We start from the raw sequence: 22014 nt of genomic DNA on the forward strand, positions 1-22014 counted from the left end.
AGGACTCACCCGGATCCAGGGACACATGGTCTCACCCGGACCCAGGGACGCTTGGCCTCTCCCAGACCCAGGGGCACGTGGCCTCACCCGGGCCTAGGTGCACGAGGCCTCACCCGGATCCAGGGACACATGGTCTCACCCAGACCCAGGGACGCTTGGCCTCTCCCAGACCCAGGGGCACGTGGCCTCACCCGGGCCTAGGTGCACGAGGCCTCACCCGGATCCAGGGACACATGGTCTCACCCGGACCCAGGGACGCTTGACCTCTCCCAGACCCAGGGGCACGTGGCCTCACCCGGGCCTAGGTGCACGAGGCCTCACCCGGATCCAGGGACACATGGTCTCACTCGGACCCAGGGACGCTTGGCCTCTCCCAGACCCAGGGGCACGTGGCCTCACCCGGGCCTAGGTGCACAAGGACTCACCCGGATCCAGGGACACATGGTCTCACCCGGACCCAGGGACGCTTGGCCTCTCCCAGACCCAGGGGCACGTGGCCTCACCCGGGCCTAGGTGCACGAGGCCTCACCCGGATCCAGGGACACATGGTCTCACCCAGACCCAGGGACGCTTGGCCTCTCCCAGACCCAGGGGCACGTGGCCTCACCCGGGCCTAGGTGCACGAGGCCTCACCCGGATCTAGGGACACATGGTCTCACCCGGACCCAGGGACACTTGGCCTCTCCCAGACCCAGGGGCACGTGGCCTCACCCGGGCCTAGGTGCACGAGGCCTCACCCGGATCCAGGGACACATGGTCTCACTCGGACCCAGGGACGCTTGGCCTCTCCCAGACCCAGGGGCACGTGGCCTCACCCGGGCCTAGGTGCACGAGGCCTCACCCGGATCCAGGGACACATGGTCTCACCCGGACCCAGGGACGCTTGACCTCTCCCAGACCCAGGGGCACGTGGCCTCACCCGGGCCTAGGTGCACGAAGCCTCACCCGGATCCAGGGACACATGGTCTCACCCGGACCCAGGGATGCTTGGCCTCTCCCAGACCCAGGGGCACATGGCCTCACCCGGGCCTAGGTGCACGAGGCCTCACCCGGATCCAGGGACACATGGTCTCTCCCGGACCCAGGGACGCTTGGCCTCTCCCAGACCCAGGGGCACGTGGCCTCACCCGGGCCTAGGTGCACGAGGCCTCACCCGGATCCAGGGACACATGGTCTCACCCGGACCCAGGGACGCTTGGCCTCTCCCAGACCCAGGGGCACGTGGCCTCACCCGGGCCTAGGTGACGCGAGCAGCAGTCGCCACCCTCACCAGTCCATGTTTCAGTTTTATTTCCGAAACTGTCATGCGAGGCAGCAGATCAGCCTTTCACCTCCACCGCCATCTTTTTTCCATACATTGATATATTCTCTCAGTCTTATTGTAAACCAAAATCCATAATCATAGCCCGGAGTATAGAATCTAAGACCCCATGTCCTTCCCTTATACCAGGACAGTAGATTCTCTGATTTTCTCCCGTTCTCAGTGAAGGAAATGTTTAACCCGTTACATAAAATGCCTGTCCCACAAAGGGATCATATTTCACTATCAGTGCTGGCTCTTCCCGTGATATTCCTCAATACCTGTATCCAGTCCCTTGGGGGACCTCGTATCTACCAGGCTGCCCCTGTTGTTTCACACCCCCAAGCAGCACAATATAGAGATTCAGGCCCCCCCACAGGTCCTTATTTTTCCCTGGTCCCTCCCTTCCTTGGGGCATACATAAAATTCAATGTTACCGAGAACACACCGCCGGCGGGAATCACTGCACCCCGAGGTATGGGTACCGCTGGGATGGTGCCCATGATCTCGTATGAGCAGGGGGAGTTTGGTGGGGTCTTCTACTGCTCCCAGATCCCAAGTGTCTAATCCAATTGCAAGCTGGCATACGTCCGGGTGGAGAGTAGGCCACCAGGTACCTGGGGTGTGAGTTCCTCTGACTGCCCAGACCACCTTCCCTGTTGGGTTGACTACCTCCCAGGCAAGGGGCGTAGGTGCATGAGGGTTACTCGCCACTGGGGGAGGGAGGCTAGTTCCTACCCACAAGGCGAATGCGAAGATTAAAGGGACTGTCAGTCTTTTCTACCGTCCATTCTGGTCCCGGCTGCTGCGGCGCAGGCTTGAGATGGGAGGCATGGATCCAAGACGTGATGTCATCTACTTTTACTGCTGTCGGGGTGGTCGGCAGCACCACGTAGGGTCCTTTCCACCGGGGCTCTAGGCTGTGAGTCTGGTGTCTTCTTACGAGTACCGAGTCTCCGACTTGGAATGAGTGGGGCACTCTAAGGTCTCCTGGTTGATAAGCGGAGGCCAACGGCCTCCAGACAAATTACTGGATCCCTTCCAGAGCCTTTAACCTGGCAAGCAGAGGGGTATAGGGTAATGAGTCTTTACCTAGAATGGGTGATATTCTTGAGACCAGAGGTGGGGTTCCATACAGAATTTCAAAAGGGGTGAGATTGTACATAGAGGACGAGGGCGTGTTTCGAGCCCGAAACAGAGCATAAGGCAGGAGCAAGGTCCAGTCCTGAACGCCAGTCTCTAAGGTCAATTTATTTAAGGTCTCCTTAATGGTTCTATTCATTCTCTCTACCTGCCCTGAACTTTGGGGACGATAGGCACAATGTAATTTCCAATTAATCCCCAACACCCTGGCCACTCCCTGACTTACCTGGGCCACGAAAGCAGGTCCATTGTCTGACCCAATTACCTGGGGCAGTCCAAACCGAGGAAAAAGTTCTTCCATAATCTTCTTTACCACCACTTGGGCTGTTTCCCTCCGGGTGGGGTAGGCCTCTACCCATCCTGAGAAAGTATCTACAAAAACTAAGAGAAATCTTAACCCATATTTGGCTGGCCTGATTTCAGTAAAGTCCACTTCCCAGAATTGGCCAGGCCTATTCCCCCTTAGTCTCTTTCCCTCTGAGGTTTGGGATGGATGTGCATTCACAACCTGGCAGGCTTGACAATTCTTAGCTACTTGTTCCGTCAACCTCTTGTTTTCTGTAGCCGTTAAGGAAAAGGGTTGTTCCCTCAGCAGTTCTTGCATTTTTCTGGCACCTAGATGAGTGAGCTGATGAACATGCTGTAAGTAGGAAGTCGCCTGTTGTTCCTTACTCTCAGCAGTTATGGGTGTCAGGTTCTCCTCATGAGTCTTAGTCACTAGTGCTAGAACTTCTGCCCCTCGAAGAGCTGCTGCCTTTGCTTCCTCATCCGCCCGCCGATTTCCTACGGCTATGGGGTCTGATCCTTTCTGATGACCGGGGCAATGGACTATAGCCAATTCGGTGGGCAGCAGAGCTGCCGCCAGTAGCCTAAGGATTTCAGCCTTATGCTTAATGTCCTTTCCGGCTGAGGTTAGTAGTCCTCTTTGCTGGTATATGGCCCCATGTACATGAGCAGTAGCAAATGCATAGCGGCTGTCTGTATAGATGGTAGCCTTTTTTCCTTTAGCCAATTCTAAGGCTCTTGTGAGAGCGATTAGCTCCGCTTTCTGGGCTGAGGTCCCTTCTGGCAGCCCTGCTGACCATATGGTCTTAGTTCTGCTGACTACCGCCGCCCCCGCATGTCTCTTACCATCTCGCAGGAAGCTGCTACCGTCCTTGAACCAGGTTACTTCTGAGTTGGGTAATGGAAGGTCCTTCAGGTCGCGGCGAATTCCTGCTTCCTCTGCCAAGATGTCCTGGCAGGAGTGCAAGACTGGATCCGCAGCTTCGTCCGGGAGCAGGGTGGCAGGGTTTAAGGTAGACGGGGGCCCGAAGGTTACCCGATCCTTATCCAATAAAATGCTCTGATAATGGGTGATGCGTGCATTTGAGAGCCATGGGTCTGGGGGCTGCCTGATGACGCTTTCCAGAGTATGCGGGGCTATGATGGTCAATTTTTGTCCCAAAGTCAATTTATCAGCGTTTTTGGCCAACAGAGCAGCGGCAGCTGTAGCTTTCAAACAACGGGGCCATTCTCCTGCTACTGAGTCCAGACATTTGGACAGATAGGCCACTGGCCTCCTCCAGGGTCCCAAGGTCTGAGTTAGGACTTCTCGGCTCAACATCGGGGAGTGCCAGTGCTGAGGCTGACAATAGGGCCCTCTTGATGTCATCAAAGGCCTGCTGCTGTTCTGGCCCCCAGGAAAATTCCGCATCCCCTTTTAGAAGTGGATAAAGTGGGGCGGCTAATGACGCAAACCCCGGGATCCATAGTCTACAGAACCCGGCCGTCCCCAGGAACTCTCGGAGTTGTTTCCTGGAGGCAGGTACGGGAATCTGCACAACAGTCTTTTTCCATGCCTCCGTCAACCACCGCTTTCCTTCCCAGAGAGTATATCCTAGGAAAGTTACTTCCCGCCTACATATCTGGGCCTTCTTAGCTGATGCCCGGTACCCCAGCTGAGCAAGCTCTTGCAATAGGGAACGGGTCCCATACTCACATTCCTCCTGAGACGGTGCAGCCAACAGTAGGTCGTCTACATACTGGAGCAGAGTCACCTCCGGGTGTCGGGTTCTGAAGGGACCCAGGTCCTGGTGGAGGGCCTCATCAAAAATGGTGGGTGAATTCTTAAAGCCCTGGGGTAGCCTTGTCCAGGTCAGTTGCCCCGCTATCCCAGCCTCCGGATCAGTCCACTCAAAGGCAAACAATGGTTGGCTGCTTTCACAGAGCCGCAGACAGAAGAAAGCATCCTTCAAGTCTAATACAGTATACCAGATTCTGTCAGGTTGGAGGGTGCTTAGAAGGTTGTAGGGGTTAGGTACAGTGGGATGTATGTCCTGTACCCTACTGTTAATTTCCCTTAGGTCTTGCACTGGTCGGTAGTCCCCTGTTCCTGGCTTTTTGACAGGGAGAAGCGGCGTATTCCAAGCCGACTGGCAGGGCCTCAAAACCCCCTCCTGGATTAGCTTCTGAATATGTGGTCTGATTCCTTCTCGAGCCTCCCTACTCATGGGGTACTGCCTGACTCGAATTGGGACTGCAGAGGTCTTCAAGGTAACCACTGGGGGTTGATTTTCTGCCAGCCCTAGCCCAGCTTTCTCGGCCCAAGCATCTGGGTATTCCTCAAGCCATGCCGTCATGTCCTGGACCTTTTGGGACAGTCTCTTTTCCAATGGCCCTTCTCCTTGCAATATGCGCACTGGTCCGAGTCCAAATCTGACCGCCATCGTGGACCCAGGTCCCCTCCCTTTCTACTTCCTTTCTCTTGTGTTACTAACTACTGTGGCCAGGATTTTAGTCAATGCCTTGTCTCTCCTCTGTCTCCCTTTTGTGAAAAACCTTGTCTGCCTCCTTAACTAGGTCTCTGAGAGTCAAATCCTGGAACCCATCAAGGCACCGTAGTTTACGCCTTATATCCGCAGCTGATTGGCCAATAAAGGCCATGGCCACCGAGGCCTTCTGTTCCTCTGATTGCAGATCAAAGGGTGTAAACCTCCGATAGGCCTCCATTAACCTCTCTAAAAAGACTGTGGGCGATTCGGGGGAGCCCCTGAACGCCTTCCCTTACCTTAGCCAAATTGGTGGGCCGCCTGGAGGCTGCCCGGAGACCTGCCACAAGAGCCTGGCGGTAGGAGGACAGATGCTCCCTACCTTCCGGGGTGTTAGGGTCCCAGTCTGGGCGGCGCAGGGGGAAGATGTCGTCAATGCGGTCTTGCAATTGCGTTGGTTGTCCGTCCCGCCCGGGAACATTTTTCCGCGCCTCTAGGAGCCTAGTTTCTCTCCTCAGTGGTGAAGAGGGTTCCCAGGAGTTGCTGACAGCCATCCCAAATGGGTTGACGGGAGAACATTAAGGGCTCCACGAGACCTGTTAACCTAGGATAGGGCGGAGGAGAGTCTAAAAGGATCAGATCAGGTTGTGAGTCCGGGAGGACGGAGGGGCCGAGGGCGGCGGGGAAGGGGTAGCTGGTTTCACAGGCAACATCACGGTCTTCGACGTCGTCGGCAGGGTCCTGGGGAGAGAACTGAGGAACCAGAAAGGCTTTCTGACCAATGATCCAAGGTCAGGGACAGAGGAGTGGAGGTGGACTGACCCATGACAAGAACCATACAAATGACAGTAAACATTGAACAGAAGACAAGGACGAACACAACACGCTCAGACAAAAATCCAAAAGGTCTCACAGCACCAATTGACCTGGCTGGCAACAGAATTTCAGAGTACTCTAACAGATGGGAGGATTCCAGGCGCCCCTGGGCCTCCCCAGATGGGAGGATTCCAGGCGTCCCTGGGCCTCCCCAGATTCCACCAGGGCGTCCCCCGGGGATGTGGCTTGCGACCCGAGGACACGTCTGTCGTCGCAGTCGGGGGAGACTTACGCCCCGCCCCGACAGCCACCAGACCAAACAGATTTGCCAGCCTTAACCCTCAAACTAAACAGCAAACAGAAGACAAGGACAAGCGATCGCTATCCGAGAGGCGCCGTTACTTACCCCAAGAAGCGTCTGTTGGAGCCTGAAGGCGGCTGCAGCAATCTCGGTGGGACCTCCAAATGTAACGCCCGGAACGCTGGCCGCACTCACAAAGCAGGCACATCCCCAGTAGGGGGTGTGCAGAAGGCAGCTGATTAATGTTTCTCTCTCATCGATGTTTCTAACTCTCTATCCTGTTACGCCCGGAATGCTGGCCACACTCACAAATCACCAAGAGACGCCTCTCATGCAAAAAGCAAAGGGTTTATTGGTACAGGCATGCCCGGTCACACAACATACTCTGAACACAGAGCAGAGGTTGTGGGACCCGAAGCAGGGTTTGAGCACAAGTTAAATACTTTTCTAGTGGGTGAGGGGTTTTTCCATTACACAGCCTGGGGGATTATCCATTGTGATTTTTCCGGACGCCGTTAAGCCCTTGTTTCCTGGGACGGGAGGGGGGGCAGTTACGCCTGCGGTTAAACATTAGCTCTGAATGAGTTCCTGGTATCGGTTCCCTCCAGACACGGATGTCTGTCTGGTTTCAGGCTATTGTCCTTAGGTTATTTCAAAATGTTACTGTTTTTATAATCCTTCAATCCCTCTTTCTTCCTCTCTGTAAAAAATCAAGAAAATATATTTTAAAAAAAAGATAACACCACTGACTCACAATCCCAAGATGTCTTGCAGAATTCTGTAAGCAAGAATGGCCACAGTCACAAAGACCCTGAGAGCATATTGCCAAGAACTCAATAAATCCGATAAAGTTGCAGAAGCTTGCACAATAAGTGCCCAATCAACACAGACCAGGACCCTGAATCCCTTGCTCGTGATTACTCAAGGTTTTTTGCCATTAAAGCCATTGGAGAGTTTGGGCTTTTAAGTGGTAGGCTCCCCGTTCTGCTTGTTTGGTGCCCTGCCATAAAGTGACTCTAATTCCTCTGCTGCAACTCTCAGTGTTCATTGTTTGGCTCTGGTGTGTGCCAGGCAGACAAACTCTTTTTCTGTTCAGTTATACCTGGTGCAGCACTCTGTCTGTCCCACTCCTTAGATGCTTAATGAACAATTGCATATGTGCCTCTTAATACGATACATTCTGAGAAATGCATCATTAGGCAATTTTGTTGTTGTGAACATCATAGAGTGCACTTATACAAATCTAGATGGTATATAGCCTACTACACACATGGACACGACGGGAGGAAAAATAATTTTTCCTCTATCCCTCTGTTCTTGACTCTTAATACTAAAGGACAGATTCAGAGGAGAACAAATATTTAATAACATGTATACCTCCAGTATACAGGAGAGAAGCTCAAGAAAACTGAGTAACTCTCAGAAATGACCTTAAATACTATCACCTTAAACACCATTTCCAGCTAAAAAGAAGTTGTTGGGGGGTCAAGTAGTCAGTTATGGGAAGTTATAGTAAACAAGGATAAAGTAGTTATGCAGATTTAAATCCCTTGTCTTCTGCATTGATAAGAATTTCTGGAGATTAAGTCATCATCCTCTTCTTAAGACAAGGAGGGAGATGACTTTAGAAATGGATATATTTTTTTTACAAATGTAAACATCTCTTACAAAGGGTAACTTCTACTTAATTTTTAGAACTTCTCCAAAGTCTGCTGTTTCTTAAAATTAACAAGCCTAAAATAATCCTTATTTCAAATAGACATATTTTGGGGCGACAAATTCTATTCCCTTATGCTCCTAGGCTACAAACCTGTACAACATGTTACTGTATGTAATTGTAACACAATGGTATTTGTGTAATGTGTTGCACTACAATGTAACTAGATGATAGGAATTTTTCAACTCCATTATAATCTCATGGGACCACAATTGGATATGCAGTCCATCCTTGACAGTAAAGTTTTGTGCAGCTCATTACTGTAGTATATGCTATTTCTTCATTCCTATTATAATCAGAACCTGATTTTTTTAAAATTATGGTACAGATTTCAATTTTGTTCAAATGTCTCCATAGGAACACATGTTCTTGTCAGACCACAAATCCCAACTTCTGATTAGGAAAATAGGAATACTCTAGTCTTGCTCCCATATTTAAAGCATGTTGTCATCAAAAGGAGGGGACCATGCTTTACATTTTTCTTTCCCCTTGAAGGTTTCTCTAGTACAGGATTGGGAACACAGTAGGCACTGTTATAGAATAGTGAGAAGCTAGGAAAATTCTAGGACAAGTGGAACAGGGAAACTAAGACAGATAGTTAAACAGCAGTTTGCAGTCACCTAGTAAATCTTGAAAGGTGAACATGGTGGATGGTGCACGCAGATAGGCTAAATAGCTATCTGAGACAGTGATTTAAGTAAAATTGAATCTATTTAAGGAAAGGGGGTAGGGGATGGAATATCCAAAGGGAAGGGCTGCACAGCACCGAGCCAAGGGGACATTGGGTCGATGATGGCAGCCCCCAGGAACTGGAGTATCATATTTCTATGTGGTCGCTGTGTTAGAGACAGAAATAAAATATGGGGCCCGACCAGTGTAGCTCAGTGGTTGGGGATTAACCTATGAACCAGGAGGTCAAGGTGAAGAGTTGTAAAATCATAAAAGCCAGCATTTCAGTAAGGGCCTGAGGTCAGTTGAAGACAAGGTCAGTTGAAGACAATTAGAACAAATCAGCCAAGAATGTTGAGATAGAAACCAGATAGCCATCTATGGCTGGGGGGAACCGATACCAAGAGCTTGTGTATACCTAAAGAAAAATGTTTGTATGTCAACAGACTTAATTGTCTTAATTGTTCCAGGAAGCAGAAAACCACAGTGGAAAGTTACCGGGTTGTAAAATGGAAAGACCCTGCCCCCTAAAGTGTATTTAACCTGTGCTCAAACCCTGCTTCAGGGCCCACAACCTCTGCTCTGTGTTCAGAGTATGTTGTGGGACCGGGCATGCCTGTACCAATAAACCCTTTGCTTTTTGCATGAGAGGCGTCTCTTGGTGCTTTGTGAGTGCGGCCAGCGTTCCGGGCGTTACAAAGGTTCGATTCCCAGTCAGGGCACATGCCCAGGTTGCAGTCTGGATCCCGAGTAGGGTGCATGCAAGACGTAGCCGATCAATGATTCTCTCAATCATTAATGTTTCTATCTCTCTCTCCCTGTTCCTTCCTCTATGAAATCAATAAAATTATTTTAAAGAATAAAATAGAATATTGGGGACTAGCTACAATAATAAGAAATATTAATCATGATCTATTAACTATGATGGTTATGATCTGATTAGAGAAAACACATTCTAACCTGGATGAGAGTTGTATGTCCTGGGACATGGGAGCTAATATTGGAATGCAGTCCACCCTTTGTATCCCCCAGCCCAATTGCCTATAATCATTATGCCTTGCCTACTTTCCCATACCTGTAATTCATACTTTACCATGTAATCTTTTCCCTTCTACCCAATATAAGCAACTGGCTTATGGGGGACTGCAGAGCAGATTTTTTGTGGATGACCTGCTACTCTCCCATACTGCCGACATTATTGGAATAAACACTCATATATAATTCAACCCTAACTCTGCCTAATTGGCTCATGTAGTGCCAGGCAGCCTGGACCCCTTGGTTGTCCAGTTATATAATCTGACAACTCTGGTGGGACACAAACAGGGAGTCCTCCTGGGTGAGTACCAAGGATCCTACTTGCTCCCTGGATTGGGTATTCTGGGGGCTGAGGCCTGGACTCTTTTATTTGCACCCCTGCCAGGAATTTTCCTGTTATTGAGTACCAGCCACAGACTTAGCAATCCTCATCAGCTCACCTAAACCCTAAGTTGAATTGAGCATTTTGTAAGTCTGTAAAGGGGGAAGTCAGTTGTCTGTTGCCCCCAACACCTTTCTGGGTAAGCCTGATCAGCTCTTGGTTGCAAGCAGCCTGTTAAGGTCCTTGCCTTGTCTCTGCACTGAGCCTGATCAGGTTAGGGTCGAGACAAGGCACTGCATGGTGCAGGGCTTCCGTCTGTTGTTCGGTTTGGCTGTGCACGGTAAGCCACAAACAGTTGTCTGTTCTGTGCATTTGTAAATACTGTATATTAGGATAGTTTTATCTTGGTGTAACTTTGCCTGTAATCTTGCTTAAATTGTTCAAGGGTGGGTGCTGGTGGCCCAATTCCAAAAGACACTCCATTGGGATGGATCTTGGGGAATTGGGCTACTTACACTTATCCACCAATGAAAAAAAAGGAAAAGGGTGTTTTATTGCAATATTGCTTGGCCTCACTCTTAAATATCCTCTTAACTGGAGGCAAGTGGAAATTAGTGTTTGGGAAAGCACAGTGTGAAGATTTTGTCTGCGTATTGTGTGTTCCTGTAACTATTGTATATGAGTGTCTCCGTTGATTGTTGTTTTGTATCTTTTTGTTACTTGGTTTAATTTGTTTAAAGATGAGCATAACCAACTTTTTTGGGGGGTGGGGGCAGCTGCTGTGGCAGGATGAATCTTGGCATGGATTGCAGGAACTTCCCAGGAGCTACTGAGAATTCTTAACTCACTGCTCTCCCTCTCACAGCATCAGCCACCTAAAATGCTTAGCTAGTGAGAGTTTTGTCTGTCTGTAACATAACTTTGGTTAAGGATGTTCTTTGCTTATTTTCTTATCTATTGGGGACTTGGTTTACTTTTTGTGGTTTTATGAACACAGGGAATCCTCTGTCTCTGCTATTTGGGCTTTACACCACTCAAGACCAAAGGTCATTTGCCGTTCTGGATAAGCGTAAAGTAAGATTCCAAGGCTAATGTCCCAGTCCCTCCTTTTGGGAGTACTAATTTATTTACCATAGGGGTTGTTTTTTTTTTTTTTTTCCTGTTTTGAAATAGGACAAGATATCTTCTTATATGCAAGATTTCATGTTGTTACAGTTGACTCAGAAAGAAAATGATGGAAATAAACCTTCTAAACCACCCAAGTTTTTTTCTCCTAGAAGGGCCTGAGCTGCAGAAGTGCCCTCAGGCAGGGTCCACTCCCACTTGTAAAGAAAAAAAAAGTAAACATAACACTTCTTAATATATATGCACCCAACCAGGGAGCACCAAAATATATTAAATAGCTACTCAGAACTAAAGGGAGAAACAGATCAAAACACAATCACAGTTGGAGATCTTAATACTCCATTGACAGCTACGGACAGATGAACCAAAGAGAAAATCAATAAAGAAATATCGGCTTAGCCTCGCTGACATGGCTCAGTGGTTGAGCATCGACCTATGAACCTGGAAGTCACGGTTTGATTCCCAGTCAGGGCATATGCCCAGGGTGCAGGCTCAATCCCTGGTGTGGGGCATGTAGGAGGCAGCCGATCAGTGATTCTCTCTCATCATTGATGTTTCTGTCTCTCTCTCCCTTCTCTTCCTCTTTCAAATAAATAAAAATTTTTAAAAATTTAAAAAAGAATTATCAGCCTTAAATAACACACTAGACCTAATGGATATAACTTACATTTACAGAACATTTCATCCCATGTTAGATTATACATTCTTCTCTAGTGCACATGGAACATTTTCAGGATAGACCATATTTTGGGTCACAGAACTAGCATCAACAAATTCAAAAACATTAAAATTACACCAAGAATATTTTCTGACTGTGATGCCTTGAAATTAGAAATCAACTACAGAAAGGAAGTAAAGAAATTGACAAATATATGGAGATTAAACAACATACTACTAAAAAATGACTAGGTCAAAGAAGAAATAAAAGATGAGATAAAAAGATATATACAGACAAATGACAATGATAACACAATATATCAAAACCTGTGGGATGCAACAAAAGCAGTAATAAGAGGGAAGTTTATGTCATCACAAGCCTATCTCCAGAAACAAGAGAAGTCCCAAGTTAACAAGCTAACATCACATCTTAAAATACTATAAAAAGAACAAAAGCAACCCAAAGTTAGCAGAAGAAAGGAAATACTAAAAATCAGAGCAGAATAAATGAAATAGAGAACAAAAAGACTATAAAAAAGTCAATAAAGCAAAGAGCTGGTTCTTTGAAAAGATTGATAAAATTTAAAAAACCCTGGCTAGACTCACTAAGGAAAAAAAGGAAAAGACCCATATAAACAAAATCAGACATGAGAGAGGAGAAGTCACCAGAGACATCACAGGTATGCAAAGGATCATACTAGAATATTATGAAAGAATATATGCCACCAAATCCAATTACCTAGAAGAAATTTATAAGTTCCTAGCAATATATAACCTTCCTAGACTAAATCATGAAGAATTGAAAAATCTAAACAGGGATGAACCAAGATGGCGGCATAAGTAAACAATATACTTGCTGCCTCTCACAGCCACATCAAAATTACAACTGAGCCGAAACTGGTTTGGCTCAGTGGATAGAGCGTCGGCCTGCGGACTCAAGGGTCCCAGGTTCGATTCCGGTCAAGGGCACATACCTTGGTTGCGGGCACATCCCCAGTAAGGGGTGTGCAAGAGGCAGCTGATAGATGTTTCTCTCTCATCGATGTTTCTAACTCTGTATCCCTCTCTCTTCCTCTCTGTAAAAAGTCAATAAAATATATATTTTTTAAAAAATTACAACTGAAAGGCAGAACAACTACCACTCAGAACCATTGGAAAGCTGGCTGAGTGGAAGTTCCACAACTAGAGAGGTGAAGAAAGCACATTGAGATTGGTAAGACGTGTGGAGGCACTGAAAGTGCTGGCACCTGGATGTGCTGCTCTTTTAATCAGGAGGGAGATACAAGCTCCCCCTAGCTCTGAACTTCAGTTCCGGGCAAGACTCTGGGGGACCCAGACACATATGGGGAGAAACTGGACTGTCTGGCATTGGGACAGGAACACAAGGGCGGCTTTCCCTCTGAGGTGCTTGCAGCGATCATTGTTCCTGCATGGGGGTGAAAGAAGAGAGAGAGCAAGATATTAAAAACCTATTTGAAGAAATAATGACTGAAAACTTCCCCTACCTGGTGAAAGAAATAGACTTACAAATCCAGGAAGCGCAGAAAACCCCAACCAAGAGGAATCCAAAGAGGACCACACCAAGACACATCATAATTAAAATGCCAAGAGTAAAAGACAAGGAGAGAATATTAAAAGCAGCAAGAGAAAAACAGTTAGTTACCTACAAGGGAGCACCCATACGACTGTCAGTTGATTTCTCAACAGAAATGATGCAGGCCAAACGGGAGTGGCAAGAAATATTCAAAGTGATGAATTGCAAGAACCTACAACCAAGATTACTCTACCCAGCAAAGCTATCATTTAGAATTGAAGGTCAGATAAAGAGCTTCACAGACAAGAAGAAGTTAAAGGAGTTCATTACCACCAAACCAGTATTATATGAAATGCTGAAGGGTATTCTTTAAGAGGAAGCAGAAGAAAAAGGTAAAGATAAAAATTATGAACAACAAAGTGACAACAAATACATATCTATCAACAAGTGAACCTAAAAGTCAAATTAATAAAAAACCTGATGAACAGACTGGTGAATGTAATAGAATCAGGGGCATGGATAGGGAACAGACTGATTATTCTCAGGGGGAAGGTGTTGTGGGGGGTGCGGGAAAAGATTGGACAAAGAGCTTACACCTATGGACGAGGTCAGTGGGGGGTGGGGGGAAGAGGCCTGGAGTGGGGTAGGAACCAGGTGGAGAGGAGCTATGCGGGGGGAAAAAAGAGGAACATCTGTAATAATCTGAAAAATAAAGATTTTTAAAAAGAAAAAAAAATCTAAACACACCGATTAGCAATGAGGAAGTTGAAACAACCATCCAAAACCTCCCAAAAACAAAAGTCCAGGACAAGATGGCTTCACCACTGAATTCTACCAAACTTTCAAAGAAAAATTAAAACCTATCCTTTTCAAACTCCTCCAAAAAAATTGAAGAAGAGGCAATACATCTTAACACATTCTATGAGACCAATATAACCCTGATAACAAAATCTGGCAAAGATAACACGCAAAAAAGAAAACTACAAACCAATATCCCTAATGAATACAGATGCAAAATACCGGTACCTAAACAAAATACTAGCAAATCTAATAAAACAGTACATTAAAAAAATAATGCACCACATTCAAGTGGGGTTCATTCCAGGGACACAAGAATGGTTCAACATTCAACAAGCAATCAATGTAATACACCACATTAACAAAACAAAGGCTAAAAAGTCATATGATCTTATCAATAGATGCAGAAAAGGCATTTGATAAGTTACAACATCCACTAATAATTACAACATTCAATAAAATAGGAATAGAAAGAAAGTACCTCAACATAATAAAGGCTATATATGATAAACCCTCAGCTAATATCATACTCAATGGCAAAAAAACTGAAAGATTTTTCCCTAAAATCAGGGACAAAACAGGGATGTCCACTCTCACCACTCTTGTTCAACATAATGCTGGAAGTCCTAGCCAGAGCAATAAAGCAAGAGAAATAAATAAAAGGCATCCAAATAGGGAAAAAAGAAGTCAGTCACTTTTTGCAGATGCTGTATATAGAAAATCCCAAAGAGTCTACCAAAAAATTATTAGAAACAATAAACACCACAAGTTGCAGGATACAAAATCACTGTGCAAAAATCCATTGCCCTCCTGTATACTAACAACAAAACTTGAGAAAAATTTTGGAAAAAACAATTTATTTTGCAATAACAACCAAAAGAACAAACTGCCTAGGAATAAATTTAACAAATAATGTGAAAAACCTATATACTGAAAATTACAAAACATTATTAATAGATTGAAAAAGACACAACAATTTGAAAATAAAATATCCCATGTTCATGGATTGGAAGAATCAACATAGTGAAAATAGTTACATTACACAAAGCAATATACATATTTAATGCAATCCCCATTAAAAACATTCATTTCTTTAAAAAATAGAATGAGAAATCAGATTTTTATGGAACAACAAAAGACACCAAATAGCCAAAGCAATCCTGAGAAAAAAGAACGAAGCTGGGTGTATCATGCTACCTGACTTCAAATTATACTACAGAGCTACAATAATCAAGGCAGCATGGCATTGGCAGACAGACACACAGATCAATGGGACAGAATAGAGATATCAGCTATAAAACCAAACATATATGGACAGATAATCAAAGAGCCAGAAATGCACATTGGGGTAAAGATAGTCTCTTCAAATCTTAAAGGCTGCCAGACAGAGACAGAAAGTGACCTACAAGGGATCTCCTATTAGAATATCAACTGATTTCTCAACAGAAACACACCAGGCCAGAAGGGAATGGAATGAAATATACAAAGTGATGCAAAGCAAGGGACTGAATCCAAGAATACTATACCCAGCAAGACTATCATTCAAAATTGAAGGTGAAATCAGGAGCTTCACAGACAAAAAAGGGCTAAGAGAGTTTATCACTACCAAGCCAGCAATGCAAGAAATGCTAAAGGGACTGCTGAAAAAGAAGAAAGAGAAAGGCAAGAAGAAACACAAATACTAAGGAAAACTATGAAAACAAACATGTACTTGTCAATAATAACATTAAACATAAATGGATTAAATGCACTAATCAAAAGATATAGGGTAGCTGAATGGATAAGAAAACATGACCCATATATTTGCTGTCCATAATAGACCCACCTCAGAACAAAGGAATCACACAGACTGAGAGTGAAGGGATGGAAAAACATTTTTTCAGGCAAATGGAAATAGAAAAAAGCTGGGCTTGCAATACTTATATCTGATAAAATAGACCTCAAAGTAAAGGCCATAACAAGAAATGAGGAAGGCCACTACATATTACTAAAGGGAGCAATTCAACAAGAAGATATAACTCTGGTAAATATATATGCACCCAATGCAGGAGCACACAAATACATAAAAAAAAAACTCCTGGAAGATATCAAGGGAGAGAACAACAACAATACAATCAGAGTAGGGGACTTTAATACACCACTGACATCCCTGGAGAAATCATCTGGAGAAAAAAATCAGCAAAGAAACAGCAATTCTAAATGACTCATTAGATCAGATGGACTTAATTGACATCTTCAGAGCATTTCACCCCAAAGCCATGGAATATAAATTCTTCTCAAGTGCACATGGGACATTTTCAAAAATAGACCACATATTGGGTCACAAGCAAAGTCTCCCCAAATTCAAAAAGATTGAAACCATATCAAGCATTTTCTCAAACCAAAATGGCATAATCTTACCTTATAATAGACAAATATGCAAATTGACCACACCTTCGCTATGCCCAAGCCATGCCCAGCAACCAAGCCACGCCCAGCAACCAAGCCACGCCCACCGGGAAACCATTGCAGGGACTTTGGGGTGTGGCGGAGCCCAAGGTTGGGAAAGCTGCCCTAGGCTTTCCCAGCCTTGGGCACCAGCGGGGAGCCTGCATCGATTGCAGGAAACCACTGGGGGTCGGCTCCTGCGATTGGTAGCAGGGACGCTGGGTGCTGCCAAGACCAAGGCCAGGAAAGCCTCGGGCGGAGGTTTTCCCGGCCTTGGGCACCAGCGGGGAGCCTGCACGGATCACAGGAAACCACTGCGGGTCGGCTCCTGCGATCCTTAGCAGGGATGTTGGGTGCGGCCGAGCCCGAGGCCACCACCGGAGCCAAGCCCCTACCCTGAAAGAAGGCAGAAGGCAGTGGCCACAGCCAAGGCCTGGATCCCCGGTGCCGGCAGAAAACTGGTGCAGGCAGCCAGGTAAATGAAGGTCTATTGCACGAATCTTCATGCAAACGGGCTACTAGTATTAGAAATAAGCTACAATAAAAACATTCCAAAATATTCAAACACTTGGAGGTGAATAGCATGCTATTAAACAATGATTGGGTTACCAATGAGATCAAAGAAGAAATTAAAAACATCCTGGAGACTAATGAGAATAAAAACACAACAATGCAAATGCTATGGGACACAAAGAAAGCAGTCCTGAGAGGGAAGTTTATAGCTCTACAGGCCTACATCAAAAAACAAGAAAAAATGGTAATAGATCATCTAAGTCAACAACTCAAAGAATTAGAAAGAGAGCAACAAGAAAAGCCCACAGTGAGCAGAAGGAAGGAAATAATAAAGATCAGAGCAGAAATGAATGACATAGAGGCCAAAAAAATAATACAAAAGATCAACAAAACCAAGAGCTGGTTCTTTGAAAGGATAAACAAGATTGATGAACCTCTAGCCAGACTCACCAAAAAGCAAAGAGAGAGGACCCAAATAAACAAAATCAGAAATGAAAGAGGTGAAATAACAACAGACCCCACAGAAATATAAAGGATTGTTTAAAAATATTATGAACAACACTATTCTAACAAACTACACAACCTGGAGGAAATGGACACATTCCTAGAAAAATTCAGCCTTTCAAAACTCACTCAGGAAGATTCTAAAAATCAAAACAGGCTTTTAACTATGGAAGAAATTGAAGCAGTCATCACAAAGCTTCTAGCAAACAAAAGCCTGGGGCCAGATGGCTTCACAGGGGAGTTTTACGAAATATTCAAGGAAGATATAAAACATATCCTCCACAGACTATTTCAGAAAATTCAAGAGGAAGGAACACTTCCAAGCTCATTCTATGAAGCCAGTATCACCCTAATACCAAAACCAGATAAAGACAACACAATGAAAGAGAATTACAGACCAATATCCTTCATGAACATACATGCCAAAATCCTCAACAAAATTCTAGCAAATCGAATCCAGCAATACATCAGAAAGCTCATACACCATGTCCAAGTACAATTTATCCCGGGGATGCAAGGATGGTACAATATGCGCAAATCAATAAATGTGATACTTCACATAAACAAATTGAGAAATAAAAATCACATAGTCATATCAATTGATGAAGAAAGAGCATTTGACAAAATCCAACACCCTTTCTTGATATAAACTCTCAGCGAGGTGGGAGTAGAAGGATCATACCTCAACATAATAAAAGCCATATATGACAAACCTACAGCCAACATCATACTAAATGGGCAAAATTAAAACCATTTCCCCTAAGAACAGGAACAAGATAGGGATGCCCACTCTCACCACTCCTGTTTGACATAGTACTGGAAATATTAGCCATTGTGATCAGACAAGAAGAAGAAATACAGGCATCCAAATTGGAAAAGAAGAAGTAAAACTGTCCTTATTCGCAGATGACATGATACTGTACATAGAAAACCCTAAAGACTCCATCAAAAAAAGTATTAGACTTAATAAATGAATTTGGCAATGTAGCAGGATACAAAATTAACACCAAGAAATCTATGGCATTTCTATACACCAATAATGAACTTACAGAAAGAGACACTTAAAAAGCAATCCCATTTACCATCACACCAAAAAAAATTAAGATACCTAAGAATAAACTTAACTAAGGAGGTAAAAGACCTATGCGCGGAAAACTACACAACACTGAAAAAAGAGATAGAGGAAGACATAAACAGATGGAAGAACATACCATGTTCATGGATTGGTAGAATCAACATCATCAAAATGTCCATACTACCCAAAGCAATCTATAAATTCAATGCACTTCCCATTAATAACCAATGGCATATTTCACAGACCTAGAATGAACTTTCCAAAAATTCATCTGTATTAAAAAAGACCCCAAATAACTACAGCAATCCTGAGAAAGAAGAACAAAGTAGGAGGGATCTCAATACCAGATATCAGGCTGTGTTACAAAGCCACTGTTCTTAAAACAGCCTGGTACTGGCACAAGAACAGACCTATAGATCAATGGAATAGAATAGAGAACCCAGAAATCAACCGAAACCACTATGCCCAATTAATATTTGACAAAGGAGGCATGAACATACAATGGAGTCAAGACAGTTGCCGGAGCCTGCCGGCACTGCAGTTCAACGGTACCTGAAAAGGGGGGTGAGGATTAAGGAACACAGACACATTAGTTTCCGGGAGGGCGTGCAGCTTGATTCTGCCGCAGCCCCGAGTTTACTTTCTCAGCTCTTTATATAAGCAGAAGCAGCGTATGCAAGCATAGAGGTCAAGGCACGGGCAGCGTGTTTTTTCCACCTCAACAGAACCCTGAGTACATACGGAACTTCTCACTCCGCTAACTTTCTCATCTTTGTTCCTGTTATGGAAAACATACTGCATTCTTGACCCTGCCACATTGTTCAAACCTAGATACGTGAAACAAAAGGTTTCAGCTAAGTGGGGAAAACAAGGTTGCTGGATTATACACCTGATTGCCTCTCACGGTTTCCCACATCTCCCCCTTTCCTTTATAATAAAGGAACCAGGGTGGGCCTTAACTGGCTAGGGAAGTAGAGGTCTGATTCCTCCCGTGGCTCATCAGCCACTCCTTAGGCTCTTGGTATCTTTTGGGGAGGAGAGGCAGAGCCCTTTTTATATTTTCATTAGATGATACCAACCTCTATGCAAATCAGACATACCTTCAGAGGAAGTCAGAGGCGGCCAATTACTATAAGGCCTTCCCTCGCAGATGCTTTGCTCTGCACCTAGCCAGTACCCAGTCTCGCCCTGCGGCGAGATGCAGCACTCTGACTACCTGTCTGCTTCCCATGGAGGCAATCAAGCTTAAAAATATGATTCTATACAACATGTATAGGCCCTTGTGGGCCGGCCTTGAGCTTGACCTCGTGTAGGCCTGCTTGGAGAAGCGTCAAAGCGCTGATTCCTCTGCGCACCAAAAAAGGCAAAAGGCATGCTAGCCCTACCACCACGGCCCCTACTAGGGCTACGGTAAGGGCCACATGTTGAAGGTCAGAGGTGGAAGGGACCATGCGCATAAGCTGGTTCAAAAAGTCCTTGGCAGTATCCGCTGTATCCACCTTAAGGGGGTCTGAGCTTTGCAGACCTAAAATCTCCTCATGTAATTTTAGTAGGTCTATGGAATCATTAGCACTGTGCCAGATTCCTGATAAGTGAGCCTTTACCTTATTCCAGCCATGAGCAGACCGATTGTATGGCTGAGGTGTAACACATATCCATTGATAGTTGGCATGGCATTGTAGCTTGTTTCTTACTTTTAACCCATCTACTTCTTCCCCTAGGTACATAACCATGTCATACAAAGCATTGAGCTTCTCCTCAATCTTTTTATCAATTACCTCTTGTGTCCCTAAGGCTGTGCTAACATTTTTGGATAAGTCATTGACAAAATGAGCTGTCTGTACCTCTTGAGTAAGGGCCACAGTAGCAGCTGCAGCTGTGGCAATGAGGGTTATCAAGGCCGTGACACCGGCTATCAGCAACCCAATGAACCTCCGGGGTCTGCTGAGGACTGAGGTAATTTCCCTCCACACCTGGAGAGAATGGTCACTATACCAAGGCTCAGAGAGATTTACCGGGACCATTACAAAGGCAGGCTGGTGAAGAACAACCACCTGTTCTCCCCAAGGTATGTTAGCAATACAATTGGTTAACAGACAATTTACACAAGTAGCATTAAAGGTCTGACCTTGATGGGAAATATTCACCTTCCCCACCAGCAAGGCATAAGGCTCTGGCACACAGGCAGTCACATTAACTGTCCAGCTAATCGCGGTCCCATTCTTGGGTGTCATTACGGCTGTGACCAGATTCTGGGCGGCAGCCAGTTTCCAGAGTAGTAGCTGGATTGGACCGCCAGCCACGCTCCAGAGTCCCTCATAGAGTCCTTGAGTCCAACTGGTCTTATTAAAGACGGACCAACTGATGATGGACGAGTTGGTGCCCTGGATCGGGAAGGCAACAGCTTGATTGGTGTAGCACCGCTCCCAAGGTACTGAATGCTCTCGTAAATCAGATGGTTTTTCACATGGCAAGATGTCTCGAGGGAGTGAGGCATTCAGTCCTGTTCCTGAGCCCCCGAGGCTCGTTACGTTGATGTTCCATCCGACAGTGGAGCTGTTGACCTTAAAAGTGACCCCCTGGAGGGTGACACAGCCCGTTGCACTCACGTTCTTGGAAAAACAGATAGGAGTGCCTTCTCCTACAGCGGAAAAATTGTATGGCACTGGGCTGTGCGCCTGGAGGTGACCATTCGAAGGCCTCCCAAGAAGCTTGGTATTGTTAACATAAACCGGGACGTTGCGCCCTTCCCACACGGACACGTGCAGCATCGGGGGATCAGGCACGTATGCCCAATATTCCCTTGCTTCTGTTACGGAGCACCAGGCCAGCAGAACGAGCAGCATCACCCCACGCTTCATTCTGGAGCAGTATCGTTATCTGACCCTCCTGTCGGGTCCTGGTCCTCCCTCTCGGATGTCTGGACTGTTGCGTGGCGAACCAGCCTCTCTGGTAGCCAGCGCGGCCCCTCGGCGTCCTGTGGGAAAACACAGACATGGCCTCGCCCCCAGATTAATACGGGATCGGGCCCATACCACTGTCCTGTTAGGGGATCTTTCCAGCGCACCTGAGCATAAGTGCGGGAACTACTGGCTCCCCACAATCTCTGAGCAGCAGATCGTCCATGAGCATCAAAAGTTAAAAAATTAAGGATAAAGAGAGCATGATGTAAATAGTTATGTGCTGACCTAGGGTATAACTCCCCCTCTTTTATTTTTAGCAATTGAGTTTTAAGAGTCCCATTGGCTCTCTCTACTATTCCCTGTCCTTGAGGGTTATAGGGAATTCCTGTTTTAAGACTGATTCTTAGTTGACTGCAAAATACCTG

At 45.7% G+C, this 22014-nt stretch overlaps 1 protein-coding gene across 1 annotated transcript; it reads right to left on the reverse strand.

The window, feature by feature from the left end:
* Window positions 1–19945: 19945 nt before the first annotated feature.
* Window positions 19946–21547, reverse strand: LOC129149783 (endogenous retrovirus group K member 6 Env polyprotein-like). The gene has a single exon (XM_054718968.1). It carries the CDS (start codon window positions 21545–21547, stop codon window positions 19946–19948), a length of 1602 nt encoding a protein of 533 aa, XP_054574943.1.
* Between the last annotated feature and the right edge of the window lie 467 nt (window positions 21548–22014).

The sequence above is a fragment of the Eptesicus fuscus genome, chromosome 1 (assembly GCF_027574615.1).
Source record: "Eptesicus fuscus isolate TK198812 chromosome 1, DD_ASM_mEF_20220401, whole genome shotgun sequence".
Lineage (NCBI taxonomy): Eukaryota > Metazoa > Chordata > Mammalia > Chiroptera > Vespertilionidae > Eptesicus > Eptesicus fuscus.